At 45.0% G+C, this 15,754-nt stretch overlaps 1 protein-coding gene across 1 annotated transcript; it reads left to right on the forward strand.

The window, feature by feature from the left end:
• The first annotated feature begins 5,701 nt into the window (after positions 1–5,701).
• LOC6618758 (putative odorant receptor 98b) lies at positions 5,702–6,939 on the forward strand. Its single transcript, XM_002042980.2, is given in 3 exon segments — positions 5,702–6,011; positions 6,062–6,248; positions 6,303–6,939. Coding segments are annotated over 3 exon segments (1,134 nt in total).
• Positions 6,940–15,754: the final 8,815 nt, after the last annotated feature.

Here is a 15,754-nt window from a genome sequence, read left to right on the forward strand (position 1 = left end):
CTTGCAGCTCGTGCGTTGCAAGTTGCTGATGCTGTTGTGGCGCCTAGGTGGTTGCTCGTTGCAAGTGCCACTGACAAACACAGCTGTCGAGTGCGGCGCTTAAATGGCAAGTAAACTGCAGCCGAGCGTTTGCTTTGCTAATTTTGCAGGCATTTTGCCTTTGGAGCCTCTTCTCCAGTGCCACCACACCTACTTGGCCCGCCTTCGCCTCGGCGCTCCGCCCCCTCAATTGTGTGGGCGTGGCTGTGCACTTGCTGCTTATTATTTGCACTCGGCAAGGCCAACAGCATAATAAATTGGGCGGCAGGAGGAGGAGGAGTTAGAGGAGGCGGTTTGCCTGCTTCTGGTGTCGGGGTGAATCGGAAAATCTTTTATTCATGAATGCCGCCCCCAGCCACCCACTGCGTCCATAAAAAATGCACAATTTGAAGCGCTTTTCCCACTTTCCCCACGAGCCGCTTAGTCTGAGACGTATGTCCAAAACCAAAAAAAAAAAACAGAAATGCGAGAAGAGGAAGACGCGGCGCCCAAGAAAAGAATTTACGCGCCTCGAGCGGCTCTCTCAAGGATTTCGGCAATGGCTCTCCTGGAGTCGTGCCCCACCCACTTCTGGCTGCAGGCGATAGTTGCATAAATCATAAAAGCGGCACTTGTTGTTGTCCTTGCACCCACCCTCCTTTGGACCCAACCGCTCAACCTCCCCCCGCATTCCTGGCAGGACTTTACGACACTTAAGTAACGCAAGTGGGCGGCGTGAGTGTCGCCGAATGTCTGAATTTGATTGCGCGGCCACAACAGCGACTCGAGAGGTGCCACTCCCACTCCTTTACATGGATAAAGGATTCAACTCCCAGCGTAGAACTTGGCGCATTTATTTATGAAGGTCTAAAGGTCTCCCGAAGTCCTTCTACGCCCGCCGATTTCGGTCTTCAAATTCTATTACCGGAATATTTGAGTGAAGGAGCAGCGATGCTGGAGGGAAATGCTCTTGCAAAGTGGATAAGACATCAACTGGTTGGTTTCGGTAACCAAAATAGTGGATTTGTGACCATGAAACTGGTTTGCAACCATAACAGCCTCCCGTTTTAAGCTATAAGCGAGTTTAACTGAAGCAAAGCTTCGATTAAATATAAATTCAATGCCTTTCAGTGCTTCTCATGCATCAATTTATGTTTTTGAAAATGTTTTAAAACTAAGAAAATTCTCGAAGAGCGCTTAATGCTTAATGCAAGTGCTCGATTGGCCACCTGCCACCACCACCGACAAGTGGCGCCCAACGTGCGCACCACACTCGCCGCCATTTCAGGAGGGCCACGCACTTAATTTATGACTCGCCGTGCAATAATTCAAAGTCATAGGCCTCCAGAGGCCATTCAGGGAACACTCGGCCACTCATTCGCTCAAGGGTCTTCTGGAGGGGCGTCTGGAGGGGCTGTTGGCCAGGCTTACCGCCACACCTCACTCACACTTTGCGGCAGCATTTGCGAAGGAATTTTTAATTAAAATATTAAAGCATTGGCTGCGAGGTGTTTTTAATCTTGAAAATTGGTTTAATTGTTATTTAGGATTTGTTGCCGATGGTTGTTGTTTGCCCATCTTGTTTGTGGTGCAATTTATGTGCGCCTAATTAGAACAGACACAGCCGCGGTGTCAGAGGTTCTGGCTGCCCTGCTCCATTTTCCCGTTCCCCCCGCTATCCGTTTCTTGTTTTTCTGCTTTCCCGCCTTACACAAAGCCGCTTCATAATTACCATATTTTCAAATTACCATTGGCCAGGGCCATGGCCGCCATTTTCCTTCGGGCCCGCGGCCATAAAAGCTAATTGTATGCGTGCGTGGCTTGGGAGGACGGAGATTGTGAGGGGGAAAGGTAAATCCTTGGCATGTTGTTTCCCCGGTGATTTATATTTAATTGTTGTCATTATGGTCATCAGAAAGCGTGTGAAGTTCCTGGAGGACCTGGCGCAACTCCGGCACTGGCCTGGCATGATGGAGTGCCCCAGCTGCTGGCGGGAATTCTTCGAGTTTTTCCTGGGTCAACACGCTGACAGCTGTCTAATTGCTGGCCAACTTACTAGTTCCCCCATAGACTTTGCTCTTCAAGGACCTTGCGCTCTTAGCATTTTGCAAAGAGAAACGTGATGGAACGATGGCATTGGAACAGGACACGCCAGGCGCATGACTTGCATCCACTTTCATTCCGTGCAGCCTCGCTTAGGAATCGCTTCAGTTGTGGCCCGTTGATGGCTCCACTTGGTCGATGTGGGATTGGCTTTGGTCTTGGGCTGCAGCTGGAGCATGAGTTTAATCGAATTCGAGCAGAATATTCGATATTGATATGCATTAAATTAAATTCAATTAAATTCAGCTCTGATTGGGTCTTGGCCGAATTATTCTCACACGATGCCGTGCGTCGCTCGAGTGACACAGGCGTAATTGAATAGTTGTGGATTTGATTATGCAATTGTGCCTCAAGTGGGCAAACGGACAGTCAATTTGCCGCTGGCCAATGTAGTTCATCAGCATTTCGACCGCCGGCAGAGCAATAAATATTTTTAATTATTCATAAAATAAAAGCGAACACTTATTTGCCTGATTAATACAATTTTCCCTGCCGCAAATTGAATTAAGCTTTTTTTTATCGTCGCGATCTGGATGCAAACGATGTTGAACGATGAAATCATCAGCACGAGCTATATTCATTAGTTGCATTAATCCAATATGGCATTCCTTTTGCCATTTGTTTTGATGTCGCCGTCCCGCATTCTCGCTGCTCCTTAATCAGCCCGCAAGCGATTGTGTTTTAAATGATTATTAATTTAAATGCGTTTTATGCCCACTCAGGCGTAGCTCTACTCTATCAAAAGATACAAAAAGTTGAAAGGCGGCATGTACCATATAGGAAACTATCTGATTGTAAGCTCCACAAGCTGGAAAATGCTGAAAATGGCTACTTTCACTTTGATGAACATTTCAAAGTTATTACAAAATTAAGAGAACAAAGGAAGCTAGAAAAAGGAAGATAGAATCTCAAAAAATCCATCTATTTATTTCTCGTTTTCTGTAACTCATAGAGTATCTCGAAAAGAGGCGTATTGAATATGCCCAGTTTTAATTGACTTATAGCATAGTTGTGGCCATAGTTGTTGCAATTATTTACAAGCGTTTGTTATTAATGAAGCATGGCAATCGGAAAAATGACTGGCGTTAATGTAATTTCCCGATTTCAACAGTTGCATCCAGCTTTCGCAAATTAGCTCAGCAAAAAAGGCGGTAAGCGGAAAAAAAGAAAAACTGAAAAAATATAAACCATTTACCCAGGGGTTCGATGCGATGGCAGGCCTGTTTTCCCACGAAAATGGGTTTTCTCGAGTGGGGGAGGGGGAGAAAAACAAATTACTTGCGACTTGTTTGTTTTGCAAAAATACTCGCCCATTTGCGATTGGTTTTCGGGCCTAGACAAAAGTGCCTCGAGATGAAAATAGGGCTTCGTCATTTGCGAATTCGACAGTTTTCCTTCGAGCGTATCAAATCAACTCGCAAACAGCGGCGCTCAGGTATCGAAAGTCGACGGTCCTTGGCCCCACTTGGGCACCCCGACCAGCAATATATTCCAATAAATATGAGACGGGAAATAAAATATATCTCTCATTAAATGATGACAGAAGCAAATATGAAAACACGCCCGAGGCGGAAAATCAACCACCGAGCAGCAGGAGTGCCTGGTAACGAAAAGCAGCCAGAATACACGGCTCGGTCGCCTGGGGAGAAGACATGGAGCTGGTTGGGGCATTAATTACAACTGTCTAAGTACGATTCTGGATGGTCCCCAAACAAAGGTGGAAATGCGGGGACGAGGCCCACGAAAGCACTTGAGCTAAACAAATATTTAAGTTGATTGGGCGGGCGGCGCCGGCGAGTGGCAAATGCAAAAAGTTTCCACTCAAGAAGGAGTTCACCAAATTCGCATAAATTCAATGCGTGCCAGGGCAGCCGTGAACTTTTTAATGTATTTTAAAACACTTTCCACTAAACATTTTAAGCAAACTGCTTCCCCAGGCCTGCGCTCCGCCTTAGTCGCACTCCACTCCGTCCCCTGCCAAGTTGACTTCCTGCGAGAGCGGCAAAGTTTTCGCCCCTCCGGAGTTGCAGGCTAAATCCCACGGAGGCTGAAATCAAGTATTTCATTTTGGATTCAACTGCTGTCCGGGCAGTGCAACAACTAAATGGCAAAGTATTTCAGCTCAGCGCAGGCCGGCCCAGCCAGCACCAAGCTGGCGATACCCTGTCCTGTTGGCCATGCAACACCATAGTTCATTCGAATTTTCACCTCAAAACAAATGAACTGATAAGTGTTGGCCGGAGCAAACAAGGCGAAACAATAGTTATCAAGTGACTGTGGCTCAAGTATTATAATTCCGGCCAGTTCTTAAGTCGAATATTTCACGCCTGCCCCCAAAAAGGAAATTCGAGTTTCGTCGAGAGCTGGCTGCCATGGATACAGTGAAGCATTCGAGCAGTCCACCAGTCGAGCAGCATCAACGTGGTAATAACAATGCCAGAAATAAGAAAAAGTTCTTGAACAGTTTTCGGCCACCCCCCAGATGGTTTTCCATTTCCCCCTTCTGTCAGCTGCCAGCCAGCCGAGTTGAGTTGAGTTTTCCAGCAAGTTTTGTTTTACCGAAAATATATAAACTCCATTTTCCATTTTCCATTTTCCATTTTCGTGGGCTTCGTGGTGCCCCGGTCAGTGTGTCAATGTTTGTTTTATGTGCCTAGGCCGAAAGTTGTTCCATCGCCAGAGGATGGCCATCGGTGGTGGCTCTGTTTTCAATCCGAGAGGTAAGAACTGGTAATTAATTACTCCGTCTGACGGTTAATAATTGAGTAAATAGAATTGGACCTCACTGCCCCACTGCGGCATTCACACATTCGAATTAATAATGCCGTCGCTGCAAAGTCTGTGGCATTTGTCCCGAACTCAATTTGTGTGTGCTTTATGACTCCACTTAGGCCTTAACTCGGGTCTTAAGCTGCCAGCATGTAATTGCATTAATTTATTTTGGCCATTTAAATTCTCCGAGCAAACGATGGCCAAACTTTGCCGGCTGCCCAGTTGCAGCTGCATCTCCAGCTGCTGTGATCTTTGACCACGACAACAATACCGATACGATGGAGCCGGTAAAAGTCTCGGGCTTAGCAGTAATTAAAACCCTGAAATGTTAGACGAATCCCAAAACAGCAGCATGCAATTCGGAACTGCAGGATGCGAGGCAAGCAAAAGTTTTCACATTTGAAATGCAGCTAGGATTTGTTTTAGTTTTTGGTTAGCATTGCAGCCAAATATTTGCAGTGGCTCACAGATTTGCTGCTTGCAACACCACAGGCCGAGCTGCTTGACGGCTGCAATTGGAATTTGCTTTTAATTGTTTTTAATTAAGTATAATTTATTGTGCAAACATCGGAGGGCCAAGATTTGTATGCTGATGCATTCAGAATTCCCCAGAGACCAAGACAATTTTGCAACCGCCACTTCATTTGCGAGCTGCAGCAGGCTGAAGGTCCTGGCACTCGAATATAAATAATAAATACCATTATAGGTTTCTCACTTTAATGGCTTATTGATTTTACTTTGCCGCTAATGAGCACAAGCCAGTGAGCTTCGCTGCCCATTAGGAGGACTCACTCACTTTTCACTCGACATGCTGACGGACAAGTTCCTCCGCCTGCAGACCGCTTTCTTTCGCGTTCTCGGACTCAAATTGTTGCACGAACAGGATGTTGGCCATCGATATCCTTGGCGCAGCATCTGCTGCATCCTCTCGGTGGCTAGCTTCATGCCCCTGACCATCGCATTTGGCCTGCAAAACGTCCAAAATGTGGAGCAATTAACCGACTCGCTCTGCTCGGTTCTCGTGGATTTGCTGGCCCTGTGCAAAATCGGAATTTTCCTTTGGCTTCACAAGGACTTCAAGTTTCTAATAGGGCAGTTTTATTGTGTTTTGCAAAGGGGTAAGCTATCTATTATTGAGATACACTGTATGAACTCTATTTTCTATTAGAAACTCACTGCGCTGTCGCTGAAATGATAGTGACCAGGGAAAGTCGTCGGGATCAGTTCATCAGTGCTTTGTATGCCTACTGTTTCATTACGGCTGGCCTTTCGGCCTGTCTGATGTCCCCTCTGTCCATGCTGTTCAGCTACCAACGAACAGGTGAATTGCAGCCGGACTTTCCCTTTCCCAGTGTGTAAGAAAAAGTACTGTACTTAAAATCCAGAATATTAAGACACACATTCTGCAGATATCCCTGAGACAATATGAACCTGTCCAACTACATCATTTCCTATTTCTGGAATGTGTGTGATGCACTGGGCGTGGCACTGCCCACCGTTTGTTTGGACACACTGTTCTGTTCTTTGAGCCATAATCTCTGTGCCCTGTTCCAGATTGCCAGGCACAAAATGATGCACTTCGAGGGCAGGAATACGAAAGAGACTCGTGAGAACTTAAAGCACGTGTTTCAACTATATGCGGTGTGTTTGGACCTGGGCCATTTCTTAAACGAATACTTCAGACCGCTCATCTTCGCCCAGTTTTTGGCAGCCTCACTGCACTTGTGTGTCCTGTGCTACCAACTGTCTGCCAATATCCTGCAGCCAGCGTTACTCTTCTATGCCGCATTTACGGCAGCAGTTGTTGGCCAGGTGTCCATATACTGTTTCTGCGGATCGAGCGTCCATTCGGAGTGTCAGCTATTTGGCCAGGCCATCTACGAGTCCAGCTGGCCCCATCTGATGCAGGAAAACCTGGAGCTTGTAAGCTCCTTAAAAATTGCCATGATGCGATCGAGCTTGGGATGTCCCATCGATGGTTACTTCTTCGAGGCCAATCGGGAGACGCTCATCGCGGTGAGGAAAGCGTTTAAAAATCGTTTATAAAGGTGTATGCAACAAATATTCCCAACACTGACCACTTTTAGACACCTTAAGTGAATGATTAATCCATACTATTAATTACCAACTTTTAACTAATTTATTTATTAATTGCACTTCCTTTTTCACCCACAGATTGTGCGCACTGCCATATCCTATGTAACGCTACTCAGATCCCTGGCCTAGCTGACAGGCCTTTCATTATTCAGAGGGAGTCGTACTGGTTTGTTTAAGTCCGGAAATATTTACAATTATGCTTTAAGCCGGTGTTGTTACAGCCAGTTGGCTAATTAAGCCATGTTAATGGCAATAACTGCTATGGAAAACCAGTGCCTGCGCCTGTTAATGCCTTTTGCATTATTGGCCTTGCTCGCAACGTCATCAGGACATTGAACGCACGTATACGTAATATTTGCTGTCGCCCGCTGTCCGCCGCTGTAATTTGCTCTCGTTGTTTTTGTGTGAGCTTTTTGTTGTCCTTTTTTATGTTTATTTTTTTTTTTTTTTTTTTTTTTTGCCATCCTTGCACAACATTGCGGTTGTCTGCACGTGCTCGACGAACGATTATGTATAAAAGTGTGACATGGTCAAAGGATTTGGCCGATTTAACTTTGTTTTGGCCGATAGACAGGCGGGGCTTTGCCCCACCGCCCACCGCCCACCGAATGTGTGATCCCGTGTGTGTGTGGAGACTGCACGTGAGTGCGGTTGGGAAAAAGCCAATTGCAGTGACCGGGATTTCAGCGCATCCGCCGGCGGCTCTTTAGTCATAAACTGCACGCAACACGGCGGCTTAAGTTTAGCCGATTTTGTAATTTGTTTGTAGCCACAATGCGTTTGCTAACAGGCTCTGCTGTACACGCAACGAAAAAGATTTAAGAACTATAAGTATCAAGTATTATTCCTATATTAAATAAATTGAAGGTTTGCCTGATGCCAAGCAGAACTTCAAACTTATCTGAAAGTTAGTATTGCATTCCTTTGGGCATTATTTCAGATGTATTATAACAAATGCTACCTCATCATGTTTTTCCCCGTGTAATTACAACTACAAGCCGTAATGAGCGAATGGTCCTCCATTTGGTTCATGATTCATTTGCTGATTATGCGCGCACTCCTCTGAACTTTTGCTCGATTGACAAAACTGTGTGTAATTGCTGGTGTTAGCCCTTTCCCTCGGGGCATCGATGTCTGGTCGGGAGTTGAGAGGGAGCGAGAGTTGGCCAGGCGGGCGGGCAGACAAACAAAATCAAAGACAGTCAACACTTTTGGCCGTAGCGAAAGTGGCGAAAAATATACCCCGAGGGCATTGGACTATCTCACTGGCGATGTGGGTTCGTCCGTGTCCTTTCTGCAGTCTCTCTGCCAGTTGTCCTTGTTTTTGCCTCCTTCTCTGCCTTTGGTTCTTCGCCTGTGTCCTTTGGCGTGTCGTGTGGCGCTTTGTGGCCCATTGAGGCAAATAGTTTCGGTTTAGTCCAATAATGATGCTATTGCAACAGGGCTTTCCCCGCCTTTCTCCCCATCTCGCCAGTGTGTGTGTGTGTGTGTGTGTGTGTGTGTGGGTGGGTGGGCTTCCGTCCACTTTCATTCAATTCACGCTCTCCCAGTTGAAATGCCATAATAAATTCAATTGTGCCAGTGAGGCCCCCGGCGCCTGTCACTTTGTGTCAGCCCAGATCGGTTACAGCCTCCGTTTTGCCTTTATATTCCCCTCGTCATTTATTATTTTTTGGTTTCTAACATTGTCATAACATTCTCGTTCATTCCCTTTACTTCCTTTCCTGGCTTCCTTGCCTGCCTTTTGGTGATGAAATTCTTCCCTTTTAATTTGGCAATTAATTGAATCAATCGTTCGCACTTCCTTCCGTCCTTTTTTTGGCCCATTTTCGGACCGCCTGCCTTTTGGTATTTTAATGCCGCTAATTTATGTGGTCAATTGTTTTTAGTTTTAACGAGCGTTCCGGCCATTTTTTATTGCCAAATGGCCATTCAGCTCGACCACCACAGGACGCTCTCTCATTTTGCTTTCCTTTGCGACGGCTTAAATTTTTCTGTGGCGAGGATTATTTTACTCTTATATAACTGCTGAAATAACTTCCAATTATTTCTGTGAACACACATGACTTTAAGCCAAGTTCAGGTCCGGGTTGTACCCTCAATTAGAGCATAAATATCAACTATTGCTTATACGACCCGTACGCTCTGCACTGGGCCTGCCATTGTGCATATATGCGTATGTATATGAAAGGCAAATGAATTCATTTATGTAGATTGCCTGGTAAACGGCCGAAACGAAAATAGTTTGAATGGCTGTCGGCCAGATAGATGAAGCCATCTTGAGGCGCCCGAAAGCACATCAGCATGGCGAGTTTTAAATTTCTGCTGTGCAGGATGCACACAACACACAAAGGTGGGCCAACGACTTTTTGTCGAATGCAGCATGAGTTCGGCATTGTACACGAAATTGTTATAAAGAGCTAACCGGATATTTTCGGAATTTTTAATTAATTCGTCTGCACTGGCCCCGACTTACCGACCAACCAACAGCAATACATGCGCATATACACAGGGCTGGCTACCTACCTACCTACACATATCCTGGAGCTGTTGTCCGGTGCCGAGCTGTCCTTGCGTCCACTTTCGTTGCTGCAACTTGCAAGTCAGGCAGCTCTGCAAGTGACCACACTCGCAAAAATATCGCCTATAGCTTAGATTTGGCTTTAATTTTAAGCAAAGTAATTAGATTTCTGTTTGGCTTGGTTTCTTGGTTCCCTTTGAGTTGATATCAATTAGCAAATCTGGAGTAGAAAAGGGTTCCTTCTTAGCTTCAGAAGTTTATTATTTCTTGTGGCATTTTTTGAGGCAGGACCTTTTTGTTCAGTGCACTTATGTTCCATTTGCTGTTGTAGCCATTGTCAGGGAGCGAGCGAGGCGAACTGCAACAATTTTCGGCAATTGCTGTCCTGCCAGGACACTGGGACACACTTGCCCCCTTGTGCTGCTACTGCTACTGGCACTGGTACTGATTCTGCTCTGCTCTGCTCCTGCTTTTTTGCTGCTCATTCATTGTGCAAAGTTTTTATAAATTTTTGATTTCTTTACACAAAATGCTGTGCATGTCTCTCCGACTGTCTGATGTCCTGCCACTGATGCTCCAATGTGGAGGGGGGGAGGGGTGTTGTAGGGGGAACCTTCTGCCCCCCAGTGAGCCACCCGCCCCCTCGTGTTACCATCCTCCTCCGGCTGATGCTTCTTTTGCTGCCTTTCTGCTCTTGCTGCTGGCACAACACAAATGCCATTGATTGAGTCACATCGCCTGGGCATATAAATCTCCACCGATGGGGTGTGGCACGCTCTCGACTTTTGTCAGAAATTCCGGGCTGCCTACCTTAAAGTTTTCGCCGTGCTGAGTCACTGTCACCGTCACATTTTCATCCAGATCCCAGACCATCGAAGTCTGCTGCTGTGGCGTTTGGCGTAACTTGGCCGATGATTTCGTTATTGTTCGATTGTCAATAAAAAATCAACTGAAAGTTGCAAAAGGCACAAACTGTCATTGAATTTGCGCACACACACAGAGATACACGCACACATACATGTGCAGGAGGGTCAGGATGGCCAGAATTTGGTTCCGGAGGAGTTGTAAGCATATAAAAATAAGTCGCTTGGGGCATTCCCCCTCCACTTTACCCTAACCAATTCGACCCTGTCCCCCGAAAAATGTGTATGCAAAAATGCAATAAGCGAGCACAGCTTAAATAAAATGCATTTCAATGATTGCATTTTGGATTAAAGCAACAAACATTCGACAGGGCACAACAATAACATCGAGAACAGTCGACAGTTCTTTGTGCAAAACCTGCATACATACCCGTACTATACACAGTATCCCATGCCCATTCCCATGCATATTTATTAAAACTTTTCACTTTGCTTTTTAACGGCAGCCAAATGGAACTGACAGACATTGCATATCTCTCAGCTTGCTGCTCCGTTTAGGTTTAATGAAGTGCAAACAAAAATATTTTCAATTAGAGCCAAGGCAAACCAAGGCAAACCAAACCAAACCCAGCCAAACCGAGCAGCAACCGAGAAAACCAACGACCTAAAACGAAATGAAAAGGTAGAAGTCGAAAATACTTGGGCAGGTGAACAGCAAGTGAACGGGTAAGCAGGTGAACAAGTGAGTGGCATGCAAATGCAGCTAGGATCTGCTTCTGGATCTGGAAACCGTGGTGCACTCACCTTAAGCCCGGCTGGCTGTCGGCTTTTGGGCCGGTCAGATGTTCGCCCCGTTTCGTGGCCAACAAAGTGCTGTCAGCCAGATGGATTCCCGATCCTGGCCGAAGGCAAAAGGCAGAAGGCTTCCAAATATCGCCAGGATAATCCGGCACACACCACGTGCTTGATTTATGCCAAAAGTCAGGGGCTCCTTCGCCTTTTGTTTGGCCGACGCGTCGACTAAACATTCAATAAATAAGCGAAGGCAAAAAAGCAAATTACGATTCGCTGATGTTTTTACGACAGCGACGTGCCCATTTAAAAGTGTTTTTGATTTGTGTTGCCAGTGCCGCTGGCGGCACATTAAATTTATATCCAAAGATTTCACGCACCCCTAATTTATGTGGCGTGGCCAAAAGTCGTTGTTGCAAGTAATATTCCGCCGCCCGGCCAACTTTATTATTATGATATTCATCCATGCCATCACTTAAGCGATGACATTTTTATATGCGACCATCAAAAACAAAAGCGTTTTCGTTCGCAAATTGTTAAAATAACGATTTTATGCCGAGGCGTAGCAAATGAAACTATTTCACTAAATAAAGGGAAACATGTAAGTGCTTATTGCATCGAGCTGCGTCATTATACGATGCCAAGATGCTACGTACTTTAATTGCAGGGAGATGCTTCACAAGTTTGAAGTTTGTTTTGGATTGTGGCTCACAATTTGTCAGGATTACAAGTGTGCGGCTAGAAAACTGAAGTTTATTTATCACAAATAAACTGTCCTTATTAAATGTCAACATGGATGCAAAGAATAAGTTTAACCAAAAACTGCAGCTACTTTAGAGATGCGAACTGCTGTTATCCTTTAAATTGCGTTCTGTATCAAATTGATTGAAATATTCTGTATCTACAAACCAATACAGATTTATTTTCTTAGCATAATGCTGATATCTTCAATGCAATATTACAGTTATCCTTGCACACATCGACCTTCATGAAGGGTATGTATGTATGCATAAGTACCCTTCGTGCCAACATGCCCCTCCACGCACACGGTACTTCGGCAGCAACAATTTGCAGAAGTTTTCAACTTTCGGCTCGCAATTGTTGTTACCACTGTGCTGCACCCTCATAAGTATTTTTTGTTATTCGCAACGCTCAGTAGTTGTTGTTTTCAGAGTCGCAGGCGTAGACATATAGCCATAATGCTCACCTGAGCGAAAGCACGGCAAAAAATAAACGAAAATTTGCATGAAATCGCTTAAGTGCTTTTGCCATAACTTTACAAGAGGAGCGGGTCCTGTGGAGCAAGGACGAGGATCGGCGGGCGTGGAGCAAGCAGGGCCCCACAGCAAATGCTGTTGTGAGTTTTGCATAAAAGGCAGCTACAAAAAATTGTTTGGCTGTTGCTCGCCGGGTGTATAAATAAAAAGTTTTGCACATGTGACGAGCAATACCATAAATGCAGCAAATTAAACAGAATTCAACAAATTAAATCCGCAACAGTTATGGGAGTCATTTGCAGCGTTGTTTCCCTCGTTATTTCGCTGATGTACGGCCATTTAAATCTGCCACATCGTTTCGCCGGCGAAAGCTTCCGCATTGAGTGGAGTGTAGTCATCTTTTGTGGCCAGGACCAAACAGCCTTGAGCTGTTGCGACGACACTGAATCAAACTTAGAATAAGCAGCAAATGCTCTCATGTGCTTCCGTGTCCTGGAACTTCCTCCTCCTCCTCCTCCTCTTTTCTTCTTTTTTGCGACCTATCAAGCCATCCATCTAGCCAGCTATCCATGCCCTGGCTGTACAGCCACGTCCTGAAAGCAGCTGTTTCGTCCTTCCTCACCTGCAATCCTCTTCATTTGCTGCTTTTCTTCCACTTCTACCTGGCTGCATTGTCTGCTGTGTGTAACTAGCTCCGGGCGCCATGTGTTTTGTAATTTCCTTTCCTCTCCGGACTGTTGCCACTTTCTTGGCTTCACTTCCACTATTTCAGGTGCATTGACCCACTGACACAATCTAATCGCCCACCCAGACGGAAAAGTAAATGTGGGCGAAAAATCCCATCTAGCAGTGAGAAACAGTTAACACAACTTAAAACTCAATCGAAACTAACCATATCTATCTTGCAGATAGATAGTAACATAAGCGACAAGATAAGATTACGCATACAGAGCAAAACCATCATATCTTATCTAGTTTAAGTTTATTCCTTTAAATTCATAAATTGGTCAACTTTTGGGTACCCTATTTGGCCCATTCCTCTGCAAATTAATTTCAAATTTATTTTGAAATACCGAAACAATTAAATTTGACAAAATGCACCATGAAGTGGGTGTGAAATGCGCTGCGTGGCGTGCTGCCCATTTGCAACTGGCCACAACTGAGTGGAAAAATTCAAATGAAATTTAATTAGTGCCAAAATGTGGATACGTTTTCACTAATGACACGGCAAACCAATTTACTTGCGGCTCAGCACGTCCGTCCCTCGACGCCCCACTGTCACTCCGCCGCGCATATTTACTAGCATTTATTTGTGTTTTGCGGCATTTATGGGGCAAGTTGGTTGGTCTGTGACCCCATGACCCTATCGTTTTAATTCAATGCGTTTGCCGATTCATTTGTTTGTCGTGAAAAGTTTTTGGCAGTTGACCCAACGGTCCAACGGTGGGCGGTCCAAATTCGCTTGTTTGCTGGGAAGCAAGCAAGCTTATCATTGATTTTATTGGCATAATCAGCGTGAAAATTTGCGTTACAAACTTTTTGGCAAACGGCCACGCCCCTGAATGCGATAAACATTTATCTTCATTATCAAATTTGCGGCATCCCGTTTCGTCTGAAGCCAAGGATTCGGTTGCCACCTCTGCATCCTCGTCCTCGTCCGCGTCCGTGTCCTCGTCCTTTCCTGTTGTCTGTTGGGTTTTTTTGTCGAGCGGATCGGACGGTCCGGACAGACCGCCTTCGCCATCATCATCATCGTTGGCAGCTTAATGAAAAACTTTTTGCCTCTCGCGCATAACCCTTTTTAATTTTTATTAAGCAGAAAATTGCCTGCCGGCCAGGGTCCTTCTTTCGCCCCAAGTCCTTGGGGGCTGGGAAAATGGTATGGGCACGGCACGGTTCGGTACTGAGAGGAAAAAATGTAAGCGGAAAGTAGCATAAAAATAACAACAGGCCAAGTGCGTGGCCTTGGCTTCACGGACTTTCGCTGCGCTACCACAGGAGAATAAATTCGAAAATAAGAAGTAAGCCCTTCAAGGATATGGCCGATATAACGGGAGTTCTGGCAATTATGGTACCCCCAAGGGAAAAATAATATTTAAAAAATCGTTGAAGTGGCTAAAAGTTATTATCTATCACATTTATTGATTTTAATTAAGATTTAGAGTCTAATATCTTGGTATTCGTTTTAAATTTACAACTGCAGCGTGCTGGAATTTCCCCTTCGCTTAGCCTAAACCCGATTATATGGCCCGTTTCGGTTAGGCCACTTTGCTTTATCAACTTTTGCCTTGTTTATTTTGCTTTGCATTTTTTGCGTTGTTGTTCTGGTTGTTCTCACAAAATCTTTGGGCCACATTTTAAGCTGATTCGCTGCGCAGCCCGATGGGCGATGAGGGGGTGGTTGTGGAAAGCTGGGAAAGCAAATTAGGAGAGAAATAATTGCTTTCTTATTAGACCCCGAGTTCGCTCGAAATATTTTCAATCAATGACGAGGACATGGACATTGAAGCGAACGCTTTTCCATTGGCTGCACGTGTCGCCTGTTTGCAGTTCATTATTGCTAGCTCATTCATCAGTTGATTGTGTTGCTATTGCATGCACAATGTACATGCCTTGGTGCCACAATGAATATTTAAATAATTCCCCGCTTGCTGCTATGCTGCATATACTATATGTTTTTTTTTCTGCAGCGGCAGCGGCAGCATTCAATTTAATTACACGCTTTTGTGAAAAACGATTCTTTGGCCCCCGCTTCGCGCAAAGTGTGCTAGTTAATTAAATTTTAATTTTATGTGCCATTAAAATATTTAACCAAATTTAGCAGAGCTTAATAAAACGCTTAATGGTTTATTTAGTTTGGCTAATTGAAATCATTTGCGGCTCACACGGCGTATGAGTAATGACCGGGCATTAGAAAACTTGCATGTTTTATTTGTTGCGACGTATGTACGGACGCAATGAAAGCGATTAAAAGGATAATCAATTATACATTATTTATAATTCGCACAAACACACGCACACACACACACGGACGAGGATAAACCGGTGGGAAATTCGGGAAAATCAGGAAAAGAACTGGTTTAGCACAGCAGGCAGCCTCCTTGTCGTTTTGTAAGCAACAAATTTGGACACGCTTGCTTATTTAGTTAATTATCGCAGATTACTTGCTCTTGATTATTTTGTACCCATGAAGCTGGAATCCGGTTTCAGTTTCAGTTTCGCTTTCCCAGGGGCTGTAAAGTCAGCAAGTTTGCTCGTTGTCTGGGCGCTTGGTCCCGTCATGTTTACTTATTTTGACGCAGCATGTGGCAACTGCCAGCAGCTCACAGCGGGCCAATGCCAACTTGGATTTTCTTAGCTGACAAACAGAA

This window comes from Drosophila sechellia, chromosome 3R (genome assembly GCF_004382195.2).
Source record: "Drosophila sechellia strain sech25 chromosome 3R, ASM438219v1, whole genome shotgun sequence".
In the NCBI taxonomy this organism is placed as follows: Eukaryota; Metazoa; Arthropoda; class Insecta; order Diptera; family Drosophilidae; genus Drosophila; species Drosophila sechellia.